This window comes from Leptidea sinapis, chromosome 1 (assembly GCF_905404315.1).
Source record: "Leptidea sinapis chromosome 1, ilLepSina1.1, whole genome shotgun sequence".
Lineage (NCBI taxonomy): Eukaryota > Metazoa > Arthropoda > Insecta > Lepidoptera > Pieridae > Leptidea > Leptidea sinapis.
This window is the reverse complement of record NC_066265.1, coordinates 19,957,272-19,981,018: the sequence shown is the minus strand read 5'-3', so window position 1 is coordinate 19,981,018 and position 23,747 is coordinate 19,957,272. Positions and strand designations below refer to the sequence as shown.

General features: G+C 35.9%; 1 protein-coding gene across 5 annotated transcripts in view; it reads right to left on the bottom strand.

Annotated features, from left to right (window-relative positions):
• LOC126967638 (putative protein kinase C delta type homolog) overlaps nucleotides 1-23,747 on the bottom strand; it is a 63,994-nt gene that overhangs the window by 17,465 nt on the left and 22,782 nt on the right. The window contains exons 1-4 of one of the 5 annotated variants that reach the window (XM_050812208.1): nucleotides 9,179-12,038; nucleotides 8,928-9,038; nucleotides 7,926-8,000; nucleotides 3,600-3,736 (exon numbers count right to left, since the gene is read on the bottom strand). In XM_050812208.1, the coding sequence (XP_050668165.1) occupies nucleotides 3,600-3,736; nucleotides 7,926-8,000; nucleotides 8,928-9,038; nucleotides 9,179-11,984 (3,129 nt within the window). In that variant the 5' untranslated portion in view covers nucleotides 11,985-12,038. Of the gene's footprint in view, nucleotides 1-3,599; nucleotides 3,737-7,925; nucleotides 8,001-8,927; nucleotides 9,039-9,178; nucleotides 12,039-23,747 lie in introns of those variants that run through there. The other 4 variants (XM_050812234.1, XM_050812216.1, XM_050812225.1 and 1 more) reach the window with 4 other exon arrangements.

The window sequence follows — 23,747 nt, the reverse complement described above, 5'->3', positions numbered from 1 at the left end:
CGTCATCAGTCATGCCTAGCTTAATAAGTCGGTGCGCGCGTCATCAGTCATGCCTAGCTTAATAAGTCGGTGCGCGCGTCATCAGTCATGCCTAGCTTAATAAGTCAGTGCGCGCGATATCAGTCATGCCTGTCTTAATAAGTCGGTACGCGCGTCATCAGTCATGCCTGGCTTAATAAGTCGGTACGCGCGTCATCAGTCATGCCTGGCTTAATAAGTTGGTGCGCGCGTCATCAGTCATGACTGTCTTAATAAGTCGGTACGCGCGTCATCAGTCATGCCTGTCTTAATAAGTCGGTACGCGCGTCATCAGTCATGCCTGGCTTAATAAGTTGGTGCGCGCGTCATCAGTCATGCCTGTCTTAATAAGTAGGTGCGCGCGTCATCAGTCATGCCTGGCTTAACAAGTTGGTGGCTAACCAGAAGAACCATATTATAGTCTACCCAATATGTCTGAATTATGCATTCGACTTCTCAAAACTTTGAACAGATATGAGATCAGCGCCAGGGCCCTTCTAACCTGCAGCTTGTTATATCATCATCATATCATTATTTGTTTTGGGTATATTTATATGATGAATAGATATGTTTGTTTTAAGTAGACATATATATCATATTAAACATATTCGTTGTCTTACATCTGTTATACCTAAGACTAGTGTGGCGCAAGGTGATTTGTTTTTTTTTGCAACCCATACTCTCCAGTAATACCAGTAATCACAAGATTGTGTTTGATTAATTTAAAGTAAGAATTTGATTAAAAATGTGCCAATATAATATTATATAATATAATTATATTAAGTGAGCGCCTGAGTTAACTCCGGTGCTTATTCAGTATTTATTCCAGCACTCATTTGATCGGCGGGCGATCGTCTACATATATCTTACGACTGCAATCATCGACAAGGCGCGGCATTTAATCTGGATATATTGAAAAACCTTTGGCCGAGTATAGGACAAGGAACTTCTCCCGAAACATACATTCTTTAGGCTTTCCGAGATTTTTTGCGTGTGCTCCATTGACTGGGTACTTTATCGATCGAACTTAGGGATTTCGCTCACACTGGAATTCCCCAAGGCTACATGCTGTCTCCCAAACTATTTCTTTTGTTTATCAGTGATAACATGTTGATATCTCCATCATGAATTGTCAAGCCGTTGATAATATTGCAGAGACTGCATTCCATGTGTGATGTTTACAGGTTGGTACACATCCCTAAAATCTTGTAACGCTCCTGTGATTCCTGTTGTGCTATAAAAGTACAATTTCGAATGCGTATGCTCATTTGTTCTCCTAATAACAATAAAAAATGACATCTTGTGTAACCCGTGTCACAGTAGCATTAAAAGTATCATAATTTATCTGTAAAAAATATTACTAAAGGAAAACAGTGCTAAATCCAGCAGAAAAATAAAATGAAAACAATTTTTTGGCAAATACCAATGACATGTATTTATTTTTAGTCTACATGCCGTGTGTCGTAAATATGAAATTTAATTGTTCGACTTTGTCAAGGAAACATTTTGTATAGCATGATGCTTCCTATTTAAAAAAAAGCGAACATAATGCTCCAGAATATGTTCAACATACACATTTATTTTTGTCTGATATAAGTTTACTAACGTCACATTGAATATAGGTACAAATGTTTCCGCGTTTAAACACTTTATAATAAATGCATCGTGTCCTATTTCAAATTTAACAGAAATAATTTTTGTTGATATTTTTCTTGCGTTCTATTTAAGTGCTAATAATAGCTGGCAGTCGTCTAAAAGCAGCAATTAGGTCAACCCTCTAACTGAACAATACTTGCGTATATCAATCAATTCTCACGTGCAAAGGTCTCTGTGTATAAGACATCTGAATGATATACATACATTCATATAACTTGTTTGGCCAGAAATATTATTACAACATTAAAACTTCAATTTTTTTAAATCAAATTTGGAACGGATTGTTTATTCTGTCAGAAAGTTCGATAATTTCCCGCCATATCACATAGATACTTCTGTCGAGATTAATATAAAATCACTAGAATTATAAGGGGTATAAAAGTAAACAGAATTGCAGTGATTGCCTTGCACTAGTGGTATTGGGGCCGTGCGTCGGTAATCTTCAAGACCTTGCAAAAGCTATGTTCGTACAACGTACCTACTATCAATAGATATACCACCAATACATCCTCTGTCGAACATCATCGAGACCACAAAAGAGTGCGAGTCCTTTACAACTAAAGCTGTTAATGCTATTAAAACCAAAATTCACCTAAAACCTATTACAAAAAATGGTCGCGAGAAATACTTATATGATTCTCTCAAAGACTTTTCGCATATCATCAAAGAAGACCGGAAGCTAGGTGCTTATCGTGTATATACAGAACATGCAATAAATAAATCCCTACAGTTCAAGAGATTTAGTCGATCAAAATGCTCAAGTAGATCAAGATACTGTCTCAGATCGTCTTGATCTTTACAATAAGCGTTTTAAAACTGTACCCTGGACTTTCCAGCAAGATTTTGCTGCACCTGATGACATGGGACAAACTACCCAAGCTACAAATTATTGCGTCACGCCGACATTGAGTCGCTTAAGAAATCTTTGGACCAAACAGTGACTTAATCCATAGATTCGTGACAAGAAAGTGTAAACACCTGCATACCCAAAGGTAGTCATATCGAATATAATTATTTTTTATATATTGCTGAGACTTGAATAAATAAATAAATACAAATAAAATTTATTCTTTTATGACCTAATGCCATAAAAGAATACATACATAGAATACAGAACTTATGGTCAGACTAGACACAAAAATTAATAAAGACCTCAGAAATTTTCAATGAAATGTAGTTCAAAATAGTATGTAGGAAATTTGCGTGATTGTCATATCATAAAAATATTAAGTAAGGAAAAGAAAAAAAGCTATAAGAACACGCTATGAGCAGCAGTGGGTCCAAGCCAAAGAATGGTTACTAGAAACGGAACGCAACTGAAGATGACGAAGTAGGACTAAAAGCATTTAGAAAATTCAGTTACAATGTTTAACGCCAATATTCCAATTAAAATAATACTAAGGTGCGAACCATATTGTATAATAGTATGTAATGTGTATGACAGACAAGCATCGTAGTATGTACGAGACCTTAAAACACAGTTCTTCTTACAAAATAATATAAAGATCTGTTCGATTGGCTATAAATCATGAACTAATATTCGCTTCTTATGACGTACTTACTTCTTATTAACGAATAGCAATAAATTATATATTATGATAGAGTTTGAAATTATCTCTTAATAATATTTACACTAACCAAAATAACTCTCTATGAGATGAACAAAAGTATACAGTTATACATTTAGGAATTAGGATAAACACTCGTAGATATAGGTGTTTGTGTTTAGTATGGTCAGAGTACAGCCAACGTGCAGATGCGCTATCCTGCTGTAGCTATGGTAATAATGACACTTCTTGGACACAAAAAGATCGGAGTTTCTTATTTTATGTAATTTTTTTACTATTTTATATTTGTTTTAATTTAGTTAAGCAATTAATTAGGCACCTATAGGTATGTAGGTATAATAAAGTTGTACGACTTACCTTGCCAAAACTGCCTTTGCCCAAAACTTTGATAAATTGGAAGTCATCAATAGTATATTTTCTGAAGCGAGGAATAGTTCTAGCAGGTGGTGTAAATCTTCCAGTCTTTCGGAATATTTCATACGCGGTCGATTGTTCTGCAAATTTGAAATACAGAATTAGTTCAATGTCGCTTTTTGGTTCCAGCTGAGATGTTTTTATATGAATTTTTGTTAGAGGACAAACGAGCATACGGGTCATCTGAGGGTTCCTGATCATCACGGCTCATACTCTCTGGTAAACCAGATAAATCACAACCTAACGGCCTTATAAGAAATCGGATAATCGTGTTTAAGTACATATTATGAATCTGAAAACCGACAATACATTGGTACGTGGTGGGTTAGGCGGGGGACCAGTTCTACCTACGAGGATGACGACACTACCGTTTTTTGGACTATGCAGTTAAAAATGTTTTTTTTAAATCAATTATTGAGAGAATTATCTACATAGTTTACTGGAATTTTTTGAACACTTTCATTTTTACTTTAGGTATAATTAACAAGGCTAAAAATAACTTAAAATAATAGGTACATTCACATTGTAGACTAAAAGGATCACACAAAACATGCAAAGGTCGTAGTGTTTCTTATCTTACATCCTTATTAGGTATATTTACAGATAATTTTATTAATGTGAATTTTTCTTTCGGAAACGGATGCAGATGTAATTTGGCACTAACCTAACCTAATAAACTCGTACAGGTATATTACATACGTACATTTCATAATATATTTTCCTCTACGAGTACGAAATCAAATTATTAAAAAATATGATATTTAGTATGATTTCAGACTGACTACAATACCTATATTAAACAACACTACACGGTTATGGCTGCTGAGGGGCATAGCCTCTAGGCTATCACCATGAATCATCATGAATGTTTTAATTTAATTTAAAATAATCAGGTCTTGATTCCTTATGGAATTTTGAAATTGAAATTACCTTTAAGGCTATTAAAACTTTGTAAATTTGTCGTATTTTAGGCGTTTACTTCAGAGCATTTAAGGACGAGCAACTTTTAATAATTTATGAGGAAAATTACGCTTGAACGTTGATATAAAATATTAAAACCTGGAATAGATAGCAATATAATAATACTATAACAGAATAAAGAGTACTAGTAGTAATTATACAATAAAATGCAGCTCCAGGTGTTGACAAGTTTAATGCACTGAGCATATTATTTACTACGCGCCATCTCATTAACATGTCGTTACGTACATTCTACGTTGTAGTAAGTTTATGTGATTATAACTACTCTCATAATACGATTAACGTGCCACTATTATATTATACGTCGGGAGAATCACGCGCTCCGCCAAAAATATTCAGCTCGGTCTGAATATCAAGGTCATTCTTTTGTTTGAAATAAAAATGAGATCAGCGACAAAATGTAATGTCAAAATATTAACTTTTACAAACTAACAGATTCGGGTAGACAGTACTGTTAAATATTAACGGAAGCTAACTGCTCCTTTGTTTCCAGGAGTTACTGGCTCATTTTCATAGGGCAGTAAGTATCTGTTGTTGTTAGGGTGCCGCGGCCGTACCCAAAGGGTAAAAACGGAGCTGTCTGTCAGTCCGTCTGTCACTAGGCTGTATCTCACACTTACTGTGATAGACAAATGAAATTTTCACATATGATGTATTTCTGTCGCCACTGGTACAACAAATACTAATAAACAGAAATATTTAAGGGGGCTCCCATACGACAAACGTGATTTTTATGGATGATGTTTTTATACATAACGGTACGGAACCCGATTTGCGCGAGTCCGTCTCGCACTTATTTTTTTATAAAGACCAAAAAAATAATGAATTAAATAAACTAATTCAATTTAATAATCTCTAAAATACATGTCTGCAATAAAGCACTAATTTTAGATGTTTTAAGATGATATCAGTTACAGGAAATAGAAAAATATAGTTATTAACTAGTAGATTTCAGTTTTAAAGATGTAGAGATTATAAATGTTAGTATTATTGTAATTGCTGGCAGCTTCATCACTCTGCACCAGAAGAAAATTGGCGAACTAGTTGAATACAATGAATGATTCTCAGAACATCTGGTGTATATTTTAAAAAGAAGTTCCAAATGTAGCTTACGTGTCTTTCAAGTAGCTAGAATTTTGCTGCCATATATATATTGGATGCAGTTGTTTTTTGTTTGTTTGAATGCTCTTGTCCATCGATCTACCGGTCGGTGTGAATAGTTCTTTTAGATACAGTAAAAGCTCTTTTATCTCGGGGTATATGTAAATATGGAATGGTAATTTATGAGGAATTATAGTATAAAATTAGAATTATAATATAAAAATCAAATAATTAATGAAGTTATTGACCATATTAATTAATTATTATCTTCAAGCTAGGTAATGGTTTAATGAATTTCGTAATTTTTTACTTTTTTACTAGTCCAATTGATCACGAGTTTACAAGGGGTTGGATACCTATTGGAATCCTTTTTATTACTATGTACCGATGTATCGATTGTATCCGCCAATTAAGAAATCTTTAGCCGCGAATACAGGAATTGGGTCGCATTTTTTATATCCGTGAATAGTGAAAACGCACATGAAGAAAGTGCAAATAAGGAGCTTTTACTGTAGTCACATTCATGAGGACCATGAGAAATATAAGCATTAGGCTACGCCTCTCAAATAAGCCTTAAATACTGATTTATGTTAAGCAAGTCTGCAGGAAATTAGTTTGCCTTATTCGCGTAAGTTGGCGATTTCACATACGTAAATGCAATGTTCCACAAATATTTTGATCCATAGCACCTACATCTATAAAAGTCCAGGTTAACACATGCTTATTTCTCATACATTAGCCATAATAAGTATAATACAAAAAAAATTTATGCAGATTAAATCGCGACGCACAGCTAGTTTTATATGTTGCAAAGTTTACGTTTTAAGTTTTATAAGTTCAAATAAAAATGTTCAGATACCTATACTGTTCTAAATCTAATAAGTAATATGAAAGAAGTCTATTAATGTTAGTGACGGGGAAGGAACAACAAAAAAACTAAATTGAAATACAATAAATATTCATGAAACATCATAAGAGCCCAATCGTAAATTTAAATAATTACTAGACAAGCGCAGTCAAACAAAGTTCAACCAAAATTGATCTGAAATAACAAGAGAATTAAGATTTATTTTCGCGGAAACATCTACAGAACACGAATGAGAACAAAGCAAATTCAAAAGGTAAGTATATGACGTGTTAACAATTTGGGAGCACACAAACTAATAAACTCAAAAATAAATAAGTTACATCACAATCTGCTGGAACGCGGAATGAAAATCAGGGCATCGTTAGCGATTTGAGAGAAAGTACTGAATCAGTTTCAGCATGGCTATTATTAGTATTGGTGGAAAAACAGTTCGGTTTTTTGCCAATTGTGTCATGAAATGCCAGGAAATTGTACTTAAGATCTAAAATTGGTGTTATATATTATGTATACTACGGTGACCCGACAGATGCTGGCCTGTCCATAACAAAAAAATGTGTTTATCAAAAGTCATCGTTAGCGTCAAAATTAATTAAATTAAAGTAGTAATAAATACAGCGATATCAAGATGTAATTCTGGATTATCATTGTTTCTTTTAACATTGTATTTACATGAAATTCAATGTCTATGGGCTCAGGGCTGCTGGTTTTCACTAGGTGGGCGCTATTTGCCTGTTTGCCCCCTCCAATGTTTAATAGAACTCACAAGTTGTTACACCAAATATGAAAAACTAAAACAATTGGATTTTTAATATGTATTTCAATTTTGACAATATTGTTCTCTTTTGTTTTTTCGAAATCGTGTCACAGCAAAACAGTTGACTTGAACAAATTACCAAAAATTCCTTGTATGAAAATATTTTAACACTAAAATGGAATTATGAAATCAATAATTTGGAGTCATGATTCGAAATAGAAACAACCATATTATTATCTCCCAATTTTGACCCAACTAAGCACAGTGTATAAAGGTTCAAATCAATTTCTTCAATATTTTTGCAAATCTTTGCGGACAAACAACGTGACACGATATTTTTATACATAAATAAATATTTACAATTAAGTTTCCAAATTACTTACCTCGTCATACTTTGCGAGCGAGACGTGCCCTTGAGAAACAAAGTTAGTGTAAAAATGAGATACGAGTAGCTGTAGAGTGGTAGTTAAATAGCGGTACCAAAAGCAATAAAAAACGTTAATATAAAATTGTGTGAAGAGTACAGTTTGGGTATTATTTCGTTTTGTTTTAAAACTGTTCTCACCCAACTCTTGTTCAACGATGTACGTGTTGGACTGCGCATTAGCGGTCCCAGAGGATGTACTCGGGTGATCAGCACCTGGACATTGTTTAAGATTTGCTTTACACTAGCGATCATCTAAATCCTATTCTTTAATTACAACAAAAAATATACTATCATTGAAACTATTCAGTAAATGACAATTTTTTACATTCCCGTGATTCTTTATCTGAATTATATGAATGAATTCATGGCAACTGACTTGTCCAAATCGTAGTAAAATAATACGTTATGCCAATGAGTTAAAATACAAAATAGAAAATAATGCTAAGAATAAAGAGATATGCTTTATTTGAAGATTAGCCAAAAAAAATATAAAATCTTAATTTCTTTGAGCATAATTTATGACGATTCAGTTTTATTTAGCACATCTCGTATTTGTGCTGTTATAAAATAAGCAGTTACAATATATCTATTGTCACAATAACGGTTTTCAAACTTCTAAATAAATAAAAAACAAAACATTTATTGTGTTTTATGATCACATTGTACCTTAACACCGCAATTTACTCCTGTACAAAGCAATTTAAATTTGTGTACAGGTGAGCGAATGTTGGCTTTTATCCAAATATATGGCACGATATGAACCCAGCCATGGTGGAGCACTGGCCAGATAAAAACAATCTTGCAATAGCAGCTATAGGATAATAATCACAATTATCAATCTTATTATAAAGTTATGTTAGCAGGCTTGCAGATAAGTAACTGAAACTAGTTAAGTTTAATTATTTTTTTAAGTGGACTTCTTTATGCGAATTTAGCATTGTGTTTATATTGTTGAATCAGACTGAGTTGACATGGGCAGCTATGTATCGGTAGAGTCGCTCAGTTCGTAAAATTTACCAGAGTAATTATATTGATTGTAAATATGATTACATAAGTACAGAACAAAATTTTTTGTATTTCGATTTTATAATCTAATATATAATAATTATAAGAATGAGTTTTGAAATAAAACAAACATACCTCGTTTTGAAGCTGTACGCGATCCCAGAGCCTCCACTAATAATCGCTGATTTACTCCACACAAGTTTGCTGTTAATTTTTCGCATTTTCGGTGACAGTTTACATCACAGTCTATAACAAACAAGGTTATTTTGGGACTCAAAGAGGAGAACTTCTTCGTTTCTTGTAAGTAACTAGGGGTAAGGCCATGCATAAGCTGACATGCGTTATTATTTACAGTTTTGTGAGTCGTAATCTTATTATGCCTTTACCTTTCTTAACGTAACTAAATCCCGACGGTGAGACTGGAGCTGATGAATCAAATCCAGAGTCATTGGAACCCGTGGAAGTTCTCCCATCGAGATTATTTTCAGTTTCGTAATATTCATTTGAACTTTCGCTGGACTCTTCTTCTTCTGAAGATTCATCTGAAGACGATGATTCTGATGAACTAGACGAACGGATAACTTGTACATTCTTTTTTTGAAGTGGACGTGGAGTTGCTATAAGAGGTACTGGAGCCCGTACATCTTTCACAAGTCTTTTGTTAGTTAATAATAAATTCATGTCTTCTACCGGTTTCTTAACACTGACTCGTTTTGAATTGCGATGTAAAACATTCTTCTTATTTGAAGATTTTGGACAGTTTCTGTTGTCTTCCGTTTTTTCTGATAGTATAGCATTGGATTGCGTTATATCTAAGTTGACAATAACTACTGGTTTCGATTTTCCAAAATCATCCGATGTCTCTACAACATTGACCATTTGCTTTTCTCCTTTGATTGTATCTTTAGGTTTTACAATTGTTTCTGACAATAGGATGTTTTTTTGAGTGCTTAAGTAATCTTTATTAGAATCATTGGGATTTGTTTCTTCATTCTTGAGGACTTCTTTTGACTTAGAACTATTTTTGTCAGAATACTTACATTTTAAACTATTTCCACTTAACTTTTCTTTGCTTTTCCGTATTTTTTGAACAGATTTAGGCTTAGTATTATGTAATGTATCTGCTTTTGTATTTATGTCGACTAATTCAGGAATTTTATTAAGTATTTTATTTTCAAAATCATTAGGCAATAATTCTAGAGCTTCTCCATTTTTTATTTCCATTTTTACCTGTTTGTTTATATTTGAAACCACCAAGTTATTTGTATTACTTACTGAGTCAATATCGAATGCAACATCAGCGCCTGCCTGTGTGTTTTTATCTTTATTGAGTTTAACATTTTTATCTTCTCTAACTTCGTCAGATAAAGTTATTTCATCCAGTGTCTTATTGACAGGATCAACTAAAAAGCTTAAAGATTGAGCATCTTCTTTACTTTTATCCCTTTCCACAACATCCTTAAATTGAATAGATAAATTATCGATTTCCTTTTGAATATTTATATTAGAGGTATCTTTTTGTTCTTGATCACTTTCTAATTTCGTATCTTCAACATCGGGAAACCAAAATACTAAGCGTTTGTTTTTCTCCATTTTCTTATCTATTTCTTGTTTTCTTTGCATTAAATACACAGTCTCTCTTTTGCCAATTTTGTTCCAAAAGTTGCCATCTTCTGGCTCTGGTGACTCGAGAGTTTTTATATTTTCAATCTCTTCAGGCTTTGGCTTGATTTTCAGTTTAATGATTTCTATCGGTTCACTTTTTATGACTTCTGAACAATTATTTGGTGCATAACTTTCTTCTATAACACTACTGTATACTATGTCTTTTTTTCTTTGTAATGGTTTTTCTTCTACTGTTACATTCTCAACAATAAATTTTAATGGACTGGAAACGTCAACGCTTGATGTTATTCTTTGTTTTTGTATAGTTTTGTCTTTTGATTCTTGATTATTGTTTTTATTACGTAACACTTTTTCGTCAATTGTTGGTAAATTGTCACTTTTCAAATTTTTAATTATTTCAGATGATATATTAAATTTACATATACTATCGCCTGATGAAGATTTTCTTAAACTTTTTTTATTTATTGAATTTTTTAATTTTTTTGAAATGTCGCTTCTACAATTCAATGAGTGATCAGACTTTGTTGTTGTAATAGGATTGGTTTGTACAAATTTTCTTTTTTTAATATCATTTTCACCCAGATTTTCTTTTTCAGTTCCAATCTTACTTAAATCTAATGAAGCAGTACTTAAATTCTCTCTCCTTATTAGGGAATCAAGCAATGTAGATTGTTCAGCTAACATCTCCATTGAAAAACGTCGACTAGATATAGCGGCAGGTTGTTTTTTACATTCTGTATTTGTGGGCTCTGTAACGGTATTTATAACTTCATTGTTATTAGTTTCTGTATCAATATCTACCTTAAGCGTAAATTTTTCTACTAACTTTTCTGCAATTGACTTCTTTTCTTTCTTATCTTTGTATTCTAAGTCTTCGGCTAATCGCTCCCTCCATTTGACAGCTTCTGACTTTTCAATTTCTTTTGTTTTATCATCGGATGTGAATGAATTATATTGAGAGAGCGGCGATGCATCTACCGGCTTTCGAGGTGAGTCTCTATCTTTTCTTTTTACGGTGTGTAATCTTACAACAGGTCTATCGCGTTTTATGGTTGAGCGTTGTTTTCCAGGCGATGTATCCACGCCAGTTTTTGGTTTATCAGTAACTTGTGACGTGCTGGAGTTAATTTCTCTTTCAATAGATGGACTTCGTTTAGAAACACTTCTTGGACTACTTGAACTTTGTAATTTGTTACGATATCTGTCACTTGAAACATCGATATCCGCTGTGTTAATGTTTATAGGCCGAGTGGTTGGATAATAACTTGTCGTATAGCTTCTAGTTGTGACCGGTATTCTTCTAGGACTACTTATTCTAACTGGGCTACTTGTACCTTTTTCTGATATAGTACTCAACATAGGCGCGTATGACCTCCCACCAATCCATCTCGACGATATCGGTGTCCTGGAATATCCACCTATTGATGAATGACTACTGTAATTTCCACCAGGATTCAAATACGAAGCACTATAAGAACTTCCGTAAGGTGAACTATAACTGTAAGGGAGGCTGGTGTACGTGGGTGTATAATACATGTTGGAGATATGTTCCGAAAACAACGGCATCTCAAAACAAACACGGGCGCTGCATTCGAAACGAGCGCGAAACACAAACTGATGTCCGCGGCAGATAGTTGGCGGTCGAGACGCGACGCCTGCGCATCAGGTACGACGCCCACAACTAACAATATCTCACTCGAACCAGGTGATTGATGGATGACGATTCCAAGACAATAATAGACTTACAGTGTTGACGTTTTTAGTTTCGTTGAAAATTTTTGTATGATTTACAATTCTTTCCTAGTAGGATCTGAGTAAATTATTTTTATACAGGGAAAATATTTTGTTTATGTAAACAAAAACAGCTTGAAAAATAATTTAATATAAAATTAATGTGCTAAAAATTTAGACTTTCATTTTGAAAATTGGACTTTCTGTTGTAATTTGAATTCAACTTTTTCGTAGTAATTATATCGTATCTACACATTGATACACATTATAAAAAAAGGAACATGTTCTCTCTGTACATTCAAAAATATTTTAAAAGGGCAATTTATACATGTTGTACTTGTGCTAAGTATACATGAATAAACATCTCATGCAAAAATTTCTTCTAAATCTGCCTACTGTTGTCCAAAACGCCCAATTATATACAATATATATATAATATTATGCTAGTCTAAAAACGAGTAAACTGTTATGCATGATGTATTGTAGCAGACTTCCCGTGATATTTAGTTGACCCGTTTAATGTTTGTTTCATCACAATCAAAAACAGTTCACAAACAAAAAAGTAAGTTAACTGAAGTAAAACCCGTTACAATATAAACGCATTTCGCTAGAATTAGCTGAAATTTTTGAAAACTGCTGTTTGTAAATCTATGATTGGATGACTAGTATGACCAAATGACTGGTCCCATTTCTTCCTTGTATCTTCACTTATAATGAGTAATACAGGACTAGTAGAAAATGAAATGTGGTTCCGTACAAAAATTCATAAAGCTGTGATTAACTTTCAGTTCAACTGTTAGATTACCAAGTAAGCTAACTAAGTCTACCAGGGCGAAATCTCGACCACTCCTTTATGATAAAATTTACCGAAAGTTGATTTGGATTTCATTGGTCCTCTGATTTGAATAACTTAAAATGGCACACCTAGAGGTGTAACATTGATATTTGATAATTATTTTGTATGAAATATAAGAAACGCAAAAAACATAATTAAAATAATCATACACCATTCGATTCTAATAAACGGTCTTATTAAAACCTTAGAGGTATAGGAAATCAACATAAACACATTGTATTTAAATTACTGAAAATAAATATTGAAATAAAAAAAAACAGCTGTACTTCGGGATTGCCGACAGAAGTAAAAACTTGAATTAATTACGTTTAAATTTTTGGCTTGTCAGGAATAACAAAAATAATATATTAATTTTAACTGAGTACCTACATAAAAATTGAAATCTGATGCATTTTATTTAACATACAATAATCGTATCGGTACAGGACAGTGTCGCGAGTTAATTAGTTTTTCTCATCTCATGCCAACATGTATGTGTTACCTTATGTGTACCTATGTAGGTACCTGTACATACACAGTAAATGTACATACTATACATTTACTATACAGTTTTCTGCTATTTCAAAAAATGTCTAACGCGTCTAAAAAAAACAACGCGATGACACGATTTATATATATTTCTGAGTATGTGATTTGATGGAAGGGGATGATTTATTGTGTATCTACTAGGTACTAGAGAGACGTTAATTCTTTACCCCCTTATTCATAATGGTCCGCTAACTTAAAACAGCCGCTAAGGAGTTTTTTTTCTTATTCTGACTTAGGGCAATAGAAGAAGACAGAGTGAGAATTAGCAATGCCTTAAGTTAGCAGACTATTATGAATAAGGGGGTTAATGTTTGGAACACCAGTTGTAGCCAGTTCTAGCCTACTCACTTATTAACTTACTCTATTCAAAGCGTTTGTAGCACGCAAGTGCTTATTGAGATACTGTAAATCTCAATACACAAGAAAAAGACAAGGAGTGACATTTTACTATTAAGTTTAACATATTATTTTTAAAAGCCACTAAAGGAGAATGGCAAGCTTGCATGTATTTTGGGACCCACTGACAGAGATAGCGTACATGTTGGAATATTAATTATAATAATTGTAGAATGGGATAAAAGTAATAAAAAATCAGATGGTAAGTTTGTCTAAAAAAGTGGCTAAAAATAATAATTATTATTAATTGTGTCAAGACGTGTGGGTAGAGGTTAAGGTAGTGAATCTTCCCTTTAAAAGAGGTTTTTAACGAAAAGGATTGTCAATTGTACATTTCAACACTATCTCTATGGCATAGCGTTTCGTTTTTGGACGACAACTTTGTAACCAATTTTAATATTTTATTTCTTTTACCCCCATCACTTAGAATCGCAATAATTATATAATTTTAAAAGAACATCGAATAAACTTATAGTTTAAATCAACTTGCTGATATGATGCTTCAATTATTTTTAAGTTATGTGAGTCTATTGCTGCCATTCTCCTTTAATTATTTTGTGTAAATTTAGCTGGTAAAGTCACGACTAAGCCTATGACACGTCATCGCTTTGTTTTTTTTAGACGCGTTGGACATTTTTTGAAATGGCAGAAAACGATGGAATTCACGACATTGTTACCAAAACCTCTATGTATAGTATGTACATTTACTGTGTATGTACAGGTACCTATATAGGTACACATAAGGTAACACGAGTATGGCATGAGATGAGAAAAACTAATTAACTCGCGACACTGTCCTGTACCGATACGATTATTGTATGTTAAATAAAATGCATCAGATTTCAATTTTTATGTAGGTACTCAGTTAAAATTAATATATTATTTTTGTTATTCCTGACAAGCCAAAAATTTAAACGTAATTAATTCAAGTTTTTACTTCTGTCGGCAATCCCGAAGTACAGCTGTTTTTTTTTTATTTCAATATTTATTTTCAGTAATTTAAATACAATGTGTTTATGTTGATTTCCTATACCTCTAAGGTTTTAATAAGACCGTTTATTAGAATCGAATGGTGTATGATTATTTTTAATTATGTTTTTTGCGTTTCTTATATTTCATACAAAATAATTATCAAATATCAATGTTACACACCTGTAGGTGTAGGTGTAGCCATTTTAAGTTATTCAAATCAGAGAACCAATGAAATCCAAACCAACTTTCGGTCAATTTTATCATAAAGGAGTGGTCGAGACTTCGCCCTGGTAGGCTTAGTTAGCTTACTTGGTAATCTAACAGTTGTACTGAAAGTTAATCACAGCTTTATGAATTTTTGGACGGAACCACATTTCATTTTCTACTAGTCCTGTATTACTCATTATAAGTGAAGATACAAGGAAGAAATGGGACCAGTCATTTGGTCATACTAGTCATCCAATCATAGATTTACAAACAGCAGTTTTCAAAAATTTCAGCTAATTCTAGCGAAGTGCGTTTATATTGTAACGGGTTTTACTTCAGTTAACTTACTTTTTTGTTTGTGAACTGTTTTTGATTGTGATGAAATAAACATTATACATCACATGCAATACATCATCCAAAACAGTTTACTCGTTTTTAGACTAGCATAATATACATAAACGCTTATTGGGCTAGTAAGACTGTGTATTGTGTATAAAAATATGGTTACAATGTAAAATCGTACAATAAAATTTACTATTTAATAGCCTGTGGGCGGTCGCTCTATTCCCAATCAGTGGTATCATAAAGAAAGTCATTTATGTTATAGTTATGTTACCTTATTTTACCTCACAAACGGTTTTTAACAATTCTTTTTAATTTCGTAATATATTTGTTTTTAATACATTATCTGGGATCTTGTTGTAAAAACATAAACAACGCCCCACAAAAGACTTACTAACTCGACTTAGCTTTATGTTTGTTCCTGGTGTAGCATTATGGTTATGACAGTTTCTAGCAAATTCACTTACGTGCCGTTATGTATGTCATAACTTTATCAAGAACATATTGAGAGGCAGCAGTCAAGATTAAATTCTTTTAAATTTTTTTCTCAACGATGATGGAAGGGTTCTTCTTCTTCGTCGTTACACTCTTGACAAAGCGGTCGTGGTCATCACTAAGTGAAATCTTTTGGGGCAGATGTGATGCGCCCCACGAGACTTCGCCACTTTTCCCTGCTGGCCGACAGTCTGTTGCATTCATTCAATGGACCGCCCACTGCGGACTTAATTTGGTCGGTCCATCGCATGGGCGACGGTCCCCGCCCTCTAGTGCCCTCCACTTTGCCCTGAACGACAATGCACTCACTCTCGCGCCTGGTGACGTGTCCGAAGAACTTAAGAATGCGACTCTGTATTAACACCGAAAGGCGTTGTTATATGCCAAGTTCTTGGAGAATGGAGACGTTGGTGCGAAACTCGGTCCATGTAACTCCTAGCATTTTCCTCCAGCACCACATCTCCAGAGCATCAATTTTCTTTTTCTCGGCTTGTCGCAACATACAAAAATATGGGACGAATAAGTGTTTGGACGAGCCGGATTTTCGTGGCTTTTGTAATGTTTCTGTTCTTCCATATTTTTTTCAATTTGTCTTTCTCAGTTCTTGCTATCGCCATACGGCGCTTTACTTCATCTACGCATCCTCCATTGTTTGAGATTAAAGCATTAAGATATACGTAAGATTGCACGACTTTGTAGTTCCCAATCTGCGTGAGGTCGGGTGAGTTATTGTTGATTCGATCCACAATCATCACCTTGGTTTTACTGCGGTTAATCTTTAATCCAAACTTTAGACTCACGCGCTCCATTTTGAGAAGTAGCTCTTCCATATGACTAACACTGGTCGCAAACAAAGTAGTATCATCGGCGTAGCATATTTTGTATCCGCCAATAGTAACACTATCCGTTCAGTCTTCCAGATCTTATTATGAGTTCTATGTAAACATTGAACAGAAGCGGTAATATTATGCATCATTGGCGAACGCCTGCGCAGGGATGGAAGTTTTTTAACAGGACATCATCCGTTCGCACCGATGCAGTTCCATCTTCATAAAGGCGTCTGAGAAGATGAACTAAGTGTTTTGGTGTATCCATTTCTAGCAAAACATTCCATAGTTTAGGCCATTTTATAGAGTCAAATGCCTTCGAGAAGTCATCGAAGCATATGTAAGTTGGCTTGTTGAACTCTCGTGCCTTCACAATAATCTGGCGAACAATTAGGATCTGCTCACGTGTACCCTTCCCCTTAACAAATCCGGCCTGTTTTTGTGCTATCTCCTTGGGCAAGAAGGTCTTCAGTCGTTCATTCAGAATTTGTAACATTATTTTATTTTGTCTCGATCGGGATAGCATCTCTTTTGGTAGCCTTCCCATTTTTGAGATGCTCTATGGCGGCGCTGACTTCAGATTTAAGTATCTAGGTTTTCAGTTCCGGGCTCAGTATTGGGAAATTTTTGCGACTGATTCAGGTTTTGGAAGTGAGTGATATTCTGATGGATCGAATTTTTTGATAGTGATCCCTGGACTCATGTCTGTTAGCGTGAGCATCGATTTCTTCACATAGTTTGTGAAGATAGGCATTATGGTCCCGCCTGCATCCTGATTGTATTTGCGCCGATAGTTTGTTCAAGCCACTAACCTCTGTCCCTTTTGCCTTTATTGCGCGTCTCCGTTCGACCAGTTCTAGGGTGGTATCTGTCATCCAGTATTGTCGTTTGTGTGCCACATTCGGTAATCAAGAGGCTGCAATGGAGTCTGTTACCAGCATCTTAGTTCGATCCCACAGCACTTCAGGTGTCTCCCCGACTAAGTTTGCACTATCCCATTCTACCCAGTTCTGTTTTGCTGCAGCGTAAAACGTTGAGCTATCCTTTACTTCGATTCTACTCTGCTTTACGAGACTTCGAACTGCTCTTAGTTTTAGCTCAAAGTTTGAGATCAGTAGTTGATGGTCAGATCCACAGTCTGCACCAGGTAGAGTATGAGCATTTCTGATAGATGTTCTCCATCGCAATCGAACCAAAATGTAGTCTATTTGATTGCAATATTTACCGTCTGGTGATATCCAAGTGTATAGCCTACGTGGATGATGTTGGAAAAGGCTATTTACTATCACCTGTGTCATATTCAGTCGCAAACTGTATGAGACGTTCACCTCTTTCGTTGCGTGCTCCAAGATAACGGCTAAGATGGTTAGAGTTTGCTCTGATTTTAGCATTAAAGACGCCTAGTACTACCAGAGTTTCTCTATTAGGGACTTTTGTAATGGTGGTCTCTAGTTCAGAATAAAATCTCTCTATAATATCGTCACTAGCAGTGCTGGTGGGGGCATATATTTGCACGAAGGTCAGATTAACTGGTGAAGCTTTTAGTTTCACGCTAATAATCCGGTCGTTTACTGCTTCAAAGCCGATCACACAGTTTCTCTGGTGTGCGGGTATTAAGAGAACAACACCGTTCTGGCTACTGCTGTGATTTCCAGAGAAGTATACGGCATGGAATTAAGTGAGAAAGTATCCGTTACGTCTCCAATGGGTTTCACTAAGTCCACAGATATTGAGGCCGCACCTGTTGATCTCTCTTTCTAAGATGTTGATCTTGCTGGGGCTAACTAAGCCGCGCACGTTCCATGTTCCTATCATTTGAATTTGTCGCAGCTTAACAGATATGCCAGTAGCTGAATTTACATGAGGTGCCTGGTCTCCTGCTGCCTCTAGGCGGGTAGCATCTTTCCCACCGCCTGCCCCGGAAGAAATGCGGCGCCGGTTGCTAGGCGGATTGCATGGCTTTTGTGATCTCTCTGATTGTACTTTCATTATGACTTTCTTGGGAAAGTAAGTTGCAGTGGTTTCCCGTTGCCTTCTGCACCAGTCCTTTTAAGGATTATTTGGATCCCAAGGCTGCTGAAGCCTCTTCTGTTAGGTTGCCCCGCAAGGTATGAGTGGTTATCCCGCAACAGGTCGGTCGCCAGAGCCTCGTCCTTTCTCTAGCAGGAGGTACCGCGTGCAGGTGAGGTTGACATTTGGGGCCGACTAGATGTTCTTGTTGTTCTCCTCCTCCCCCCTGGATGGAAGGGTATCCATCACAAAACACTTCAGAGTCAGCTACAGGCTTCGGTGTGAGTGACAATACTGTGTTCACCGCTACAGTACGAAAAGGGCGCTATTGCTACGTGAAAACTCGCAGCAAAAACGCTTTTGCTGCGAGCGAGAGGCAAAGTGCTTTAAATTTCGAATTCCGCGTGACGATACATACGGGAATTACTCCGCGTTAAAAAAATAAACAATGCAATCCGGTGCGTTCCGAAACTCATTTTAGCCTAGCGTATTTTCTCATTGTCACAAAAATTTATATGTGTTCGAAAGAAGACGTTATTGAAAGTCGTCCACTTTCACCACGCTCTTTTGAATGCCATCCGCAACGCACAACCCTAGAGACAGAAATCTTACCTAATAACCAAGTAAATAATACGAGAGTCACAGTTCCAAATAAAACTGTTACTTTTAATCTGCAAAATTGCAGTAATTTTACTTTCAACTTTTGATTTTTTTATGATGGTTTGATATTTATAATAAAACTATAACACTTTTCTCGCTATTCGGGGTGAAAAGTTGTATGTTTCACACGAGCGAAAATTTTTTTTTTCTCGTGCCTTTAAATCACTCACTTCCTCAGTACTCTATATTAGAATCTATTCAATTCTAGAGTACTTCGTCAATTCGTGAATTTAAAGTCAGCACTCGCAGCAAAAAATAACTTTGCTCACTTGTTTAACAAAGAACTATTTATACACTTGACCAAATGGTTCTTTGCTCACTTGTTTAACAAAGAACTATTTATACACTTGACCAAATGGTTAAAGTAAAAAAAAATGGGAAAGGTGAAATTGAGTGACGCAAACCAGCAAACACACGTCTACTGCTGCGTTACAATGCTCAACCGGCACACAATAATGAATGGATTTTTAATCGGATCATTACTGTGCATCACAGCACAAAAGTACATTCGGAAAAGTTCGTCGAATAGCTCAACCGTGGAGAACCAGCCAAATCCTGACTCAAGCAAAAATTTATTAAGAAGAAGTATGTGAGTATTTGGTAGACGAGTGCCGGTTCCATTTTCGAGACAGTACTTCATTACTAGCCACCGCCTGCAACTATATAAGGCGTGAATTCAGCCTCACTTGAAGTGCTCTTCTCACCTCTAGGCGGGCTTCCCAGTACCAGCTTCTTCCAATTGGCCGCATACAACGAAGAGCAGCTCGAATCATTGACGATCACGTCATCTCCGATTAGCTTGATGCTCTCTGTAGTTCTACCGCATTTATCACGGAAAGTGCTCCTAGGAGTCGTTCGGGGTTGATACCAGCGGCTGACTTCAACCGCAACGGTCAAAATGCTAGATATCATCCGCATCAAGTTGATGTCTGGCCTGCCACAAAGCGTGTTTTTTCAAGAGATTTCTTGCCTCGTACAGCCCTTTTGTGGAATCAATTATCGGCTGCTGTTTTTCCGAAGACGCATTACTTGACACCTGATGTTGCGGATGTCCATTGGCGGTTGCCTCACCACTCCCCATCCCGTGAGCCTCTTGCCCGTTAGCAACCTCTTATAAAAAATAGTAGTTTTACGTCAACTCGTATTATACCTGAAGTGAATAATTAGTAATAATAAGTAATTCTGCTACTTGCTACATAATCCATGATAATCTAAGCTGAAAATTTGTTTTGAGGAATGAGCCGTATGCACAATATCTTTATTTGTCGTGTTCATACTTATGACTAAATAAGTAAATATTCTATATAAATTATCAAACAAGTTTAGCTACCTATTTTACAAATTTTCTTTCCGTGTAATCCTTATGGAGATAATGATGCGGATATTATCTCCGTCTGGTTTTGATGCTAAAACTGTAATGAGTATATTCAAATGTATACATTAAATATAGAAGCTTTACCCTCTCTCTTCTGCTCTCACCGCTTCTATACATATCGTATACCAACGATATTCCCATCCCTAGCAATGGAGTCCAACTCTCTCTCTCTTCGCCGACGATACCGCTCTCTACGTCCAGTCCCAACAGATATCTTCAGTCCTGTCCAGGCTCCAACGCTCAGTTAATGAGCTAGGTGACTGGTTTAGGAAAGGGCGTATTGAGGTCAACCCGGATAAAAGCTCCGCAGTCCGTTTTCATATAAAGCGCAGACCTTTCTGCCAGGATCGACTCATTCATCTATTAGGCTCCCCTATCCCCTTCAGGTCCACAGCCAAGTACTTGGGTGTGACCCTCGACTCCCAACTCACCTTCAGGCCTCACGTCCGGAAGGTGACCGGAACCGCCCGCTTCTAACTGTACCGCCTAAACAGTTTGTTAGGTAGGCAAAGAAAAATGTCTTTTAGGAACAAGCGAACACTCTACAAGGTTTGCATTCGACCGGTTATGACTTACGCCGCTCCAGTTTTCGCTCACGCGAAACCCAACATCAATAAACTCTAAACAGTCCAATCCATTTTCTGCCGTAAGGCTGTCAATGCTCACTGGTGCGTCAGGAACGCAGATCTTCACCGGGGCTTAGAGCTCCCCACCATCCAACAACACTTAAAGTGCTTGAAACTTTCTTTAAGTCCTCAGACAATCACCCCAATCCCCTGATTAAGGAGGCAGCGGATTATACCGCCCCGCCCTCCTTCACGTTATTAAGTCAGGAGGCCCAGACACGCCCTCACCGATCCTCCTAACCAACTCTCCTCTGACCTGGATCGCCTCTTAGCATCCGGGGATAATCAGACGCATTTAGATGCACCTCTAGTTCGTAATCATCCTACTGATATCACTAGTCCCAATTAGATAGCACCTTCTGTGCTATATCTCAGCGGGTAGCCCATGCGAGCGTCGCTTGCGCCTCTCTCTCCCCAAGTGAAGGTCGCCTTCGATGAAGGCTTAGAGGGCACCTGCCCAAAGCCAACTTCAGGTGGTGTTTAGTGGGTAGGCACCTAGGTTTTTACGTGAGTCCCACATGAGCATTCACCACCCCCCTCCCGTCGTTATCCCGGAGAGTAGCCCTTTCACTTTGTTTGGGCGCAAAAAAAAAGCTTTACACATTACGCTTCAAAGTTCATGACTGATGTCACGGGCTAGTAAAAAAATAAGGACTCCGTGTCACCTTACATAACAGTGTACCAAAACAAGCCGATCCACGTGTAAATACACGCACACACTTATACTAATACAGGCCGATAGGCGGCCATTATGAGAATTGTCATCGTCTGTGACAGATCAGTTTGCGTCTCAATTAAATATTTTAAAAATGCCGTCGTGCGTTGTGAAAAAGTGTAAAAGCGATACTATATATAAGTATTAAGCTGATATTTTGACGGGTGTATTTTCGATTCAAAATAAGGGTTCTTTTTCGATATTTGAGTCAAAATAAGGAGTAAAAATAAATATTTCAATTCTCATAAATTTCAGTGTAGGTATTTGGGACATAAAAAGGAAAATTTTCACCAAATTTCGTGAAAAAAAATTGATTTTGGAAAGGGTCAAATTAAAAAAAACCAAAAACTCGGTTTTTTGAGTTTTCCAAATAAATTTTGAGGTTATGTGAAAAAATAATAAAACCAAAAGTTTTAGATCTTTTTATTACCTACAACCTTGCGATTTCACTTTTCTCCATAGGACATGCAGTTTTGCCGGAAATCGAGATAAAGCGTTTTTTCCACTTTCCGACCTCAGATCACCCGTAATTTATTTTTTCTTTCATTTTTGTTATATTCTCTTCCATTTCCAATGGGTTTCTTCCATGGTATTATTATTTTTTCACATTTTATCATTTTCAAAGGCTTCAGCACTGGTCTATTTGGGCTTCCCGAGAGTTTTTGGAAGGACCACCAGCTTCTGCACTAGGCGCAGCGCCTACAGTTCGATATCGACAGATATTTCTCGAGTTCGACGCCCGTGAATACTAGAGTTCCCTGGTGTGCTATCTCCAACATTATGTAACATTATATCAATGGTATTGATATATTTGCACAATTTCGCCAACAAGGTATACACTAAACACTAATGCGTTACACGAGAGCATTTATTTTAGGACCGTTACACGATATATATGTACCATAAGGTCTTTCAACGAAAGAAATATTTTGGATGCTTGGGAGGATTCATGTGATGCGTTAGGAGTGTTTTGTGATTTATCCAAGGCATTCGACTGCGTTCATCATGAAACCTTACTTCAAAAATTTCACCACTATGGTGTTAGGGATGTTTCACTAGATTTAATAAAATCATACTTATGTAATAGAATTCAAAGAGTAGACGTTAATGGAAAAAGATCAACTGGCTCTATCATATCGATGGTTGTACCGCAGGGCTCAATCTTGGGTCCTATTTTGTTCCTGGTTTACGTCAATGATTTACCATACCTTATTCAAAATAAACATGATATTATACTGTTTGCTGACGATACATCTTTGTTATTTAAAATAAAACGCCAGCAATAAACTTTCTGTCAGGTTGACGACGACATTGCTGAAGTAGTAAATTGGTTTAATGTTAATAACTTACTTTTAAACGAAAGAAAACAAAATGTGTAAGGTTTACACTTCCAAATATAAAGCACCAACCTATAAAAATTAATAATGAAAAACTTGATGTAGTAGAAACGACAACATTCCTAGGCATTACATTAGACTTTAAGCTACAATGGGGTGCTTACATAAAAAACTTATGTAATCGACTTAGCTCTGCAGTATTTGCGATAAAAAAAATTAGGCAGCTGACAGATGTTGAAGCGGCTAGACTTG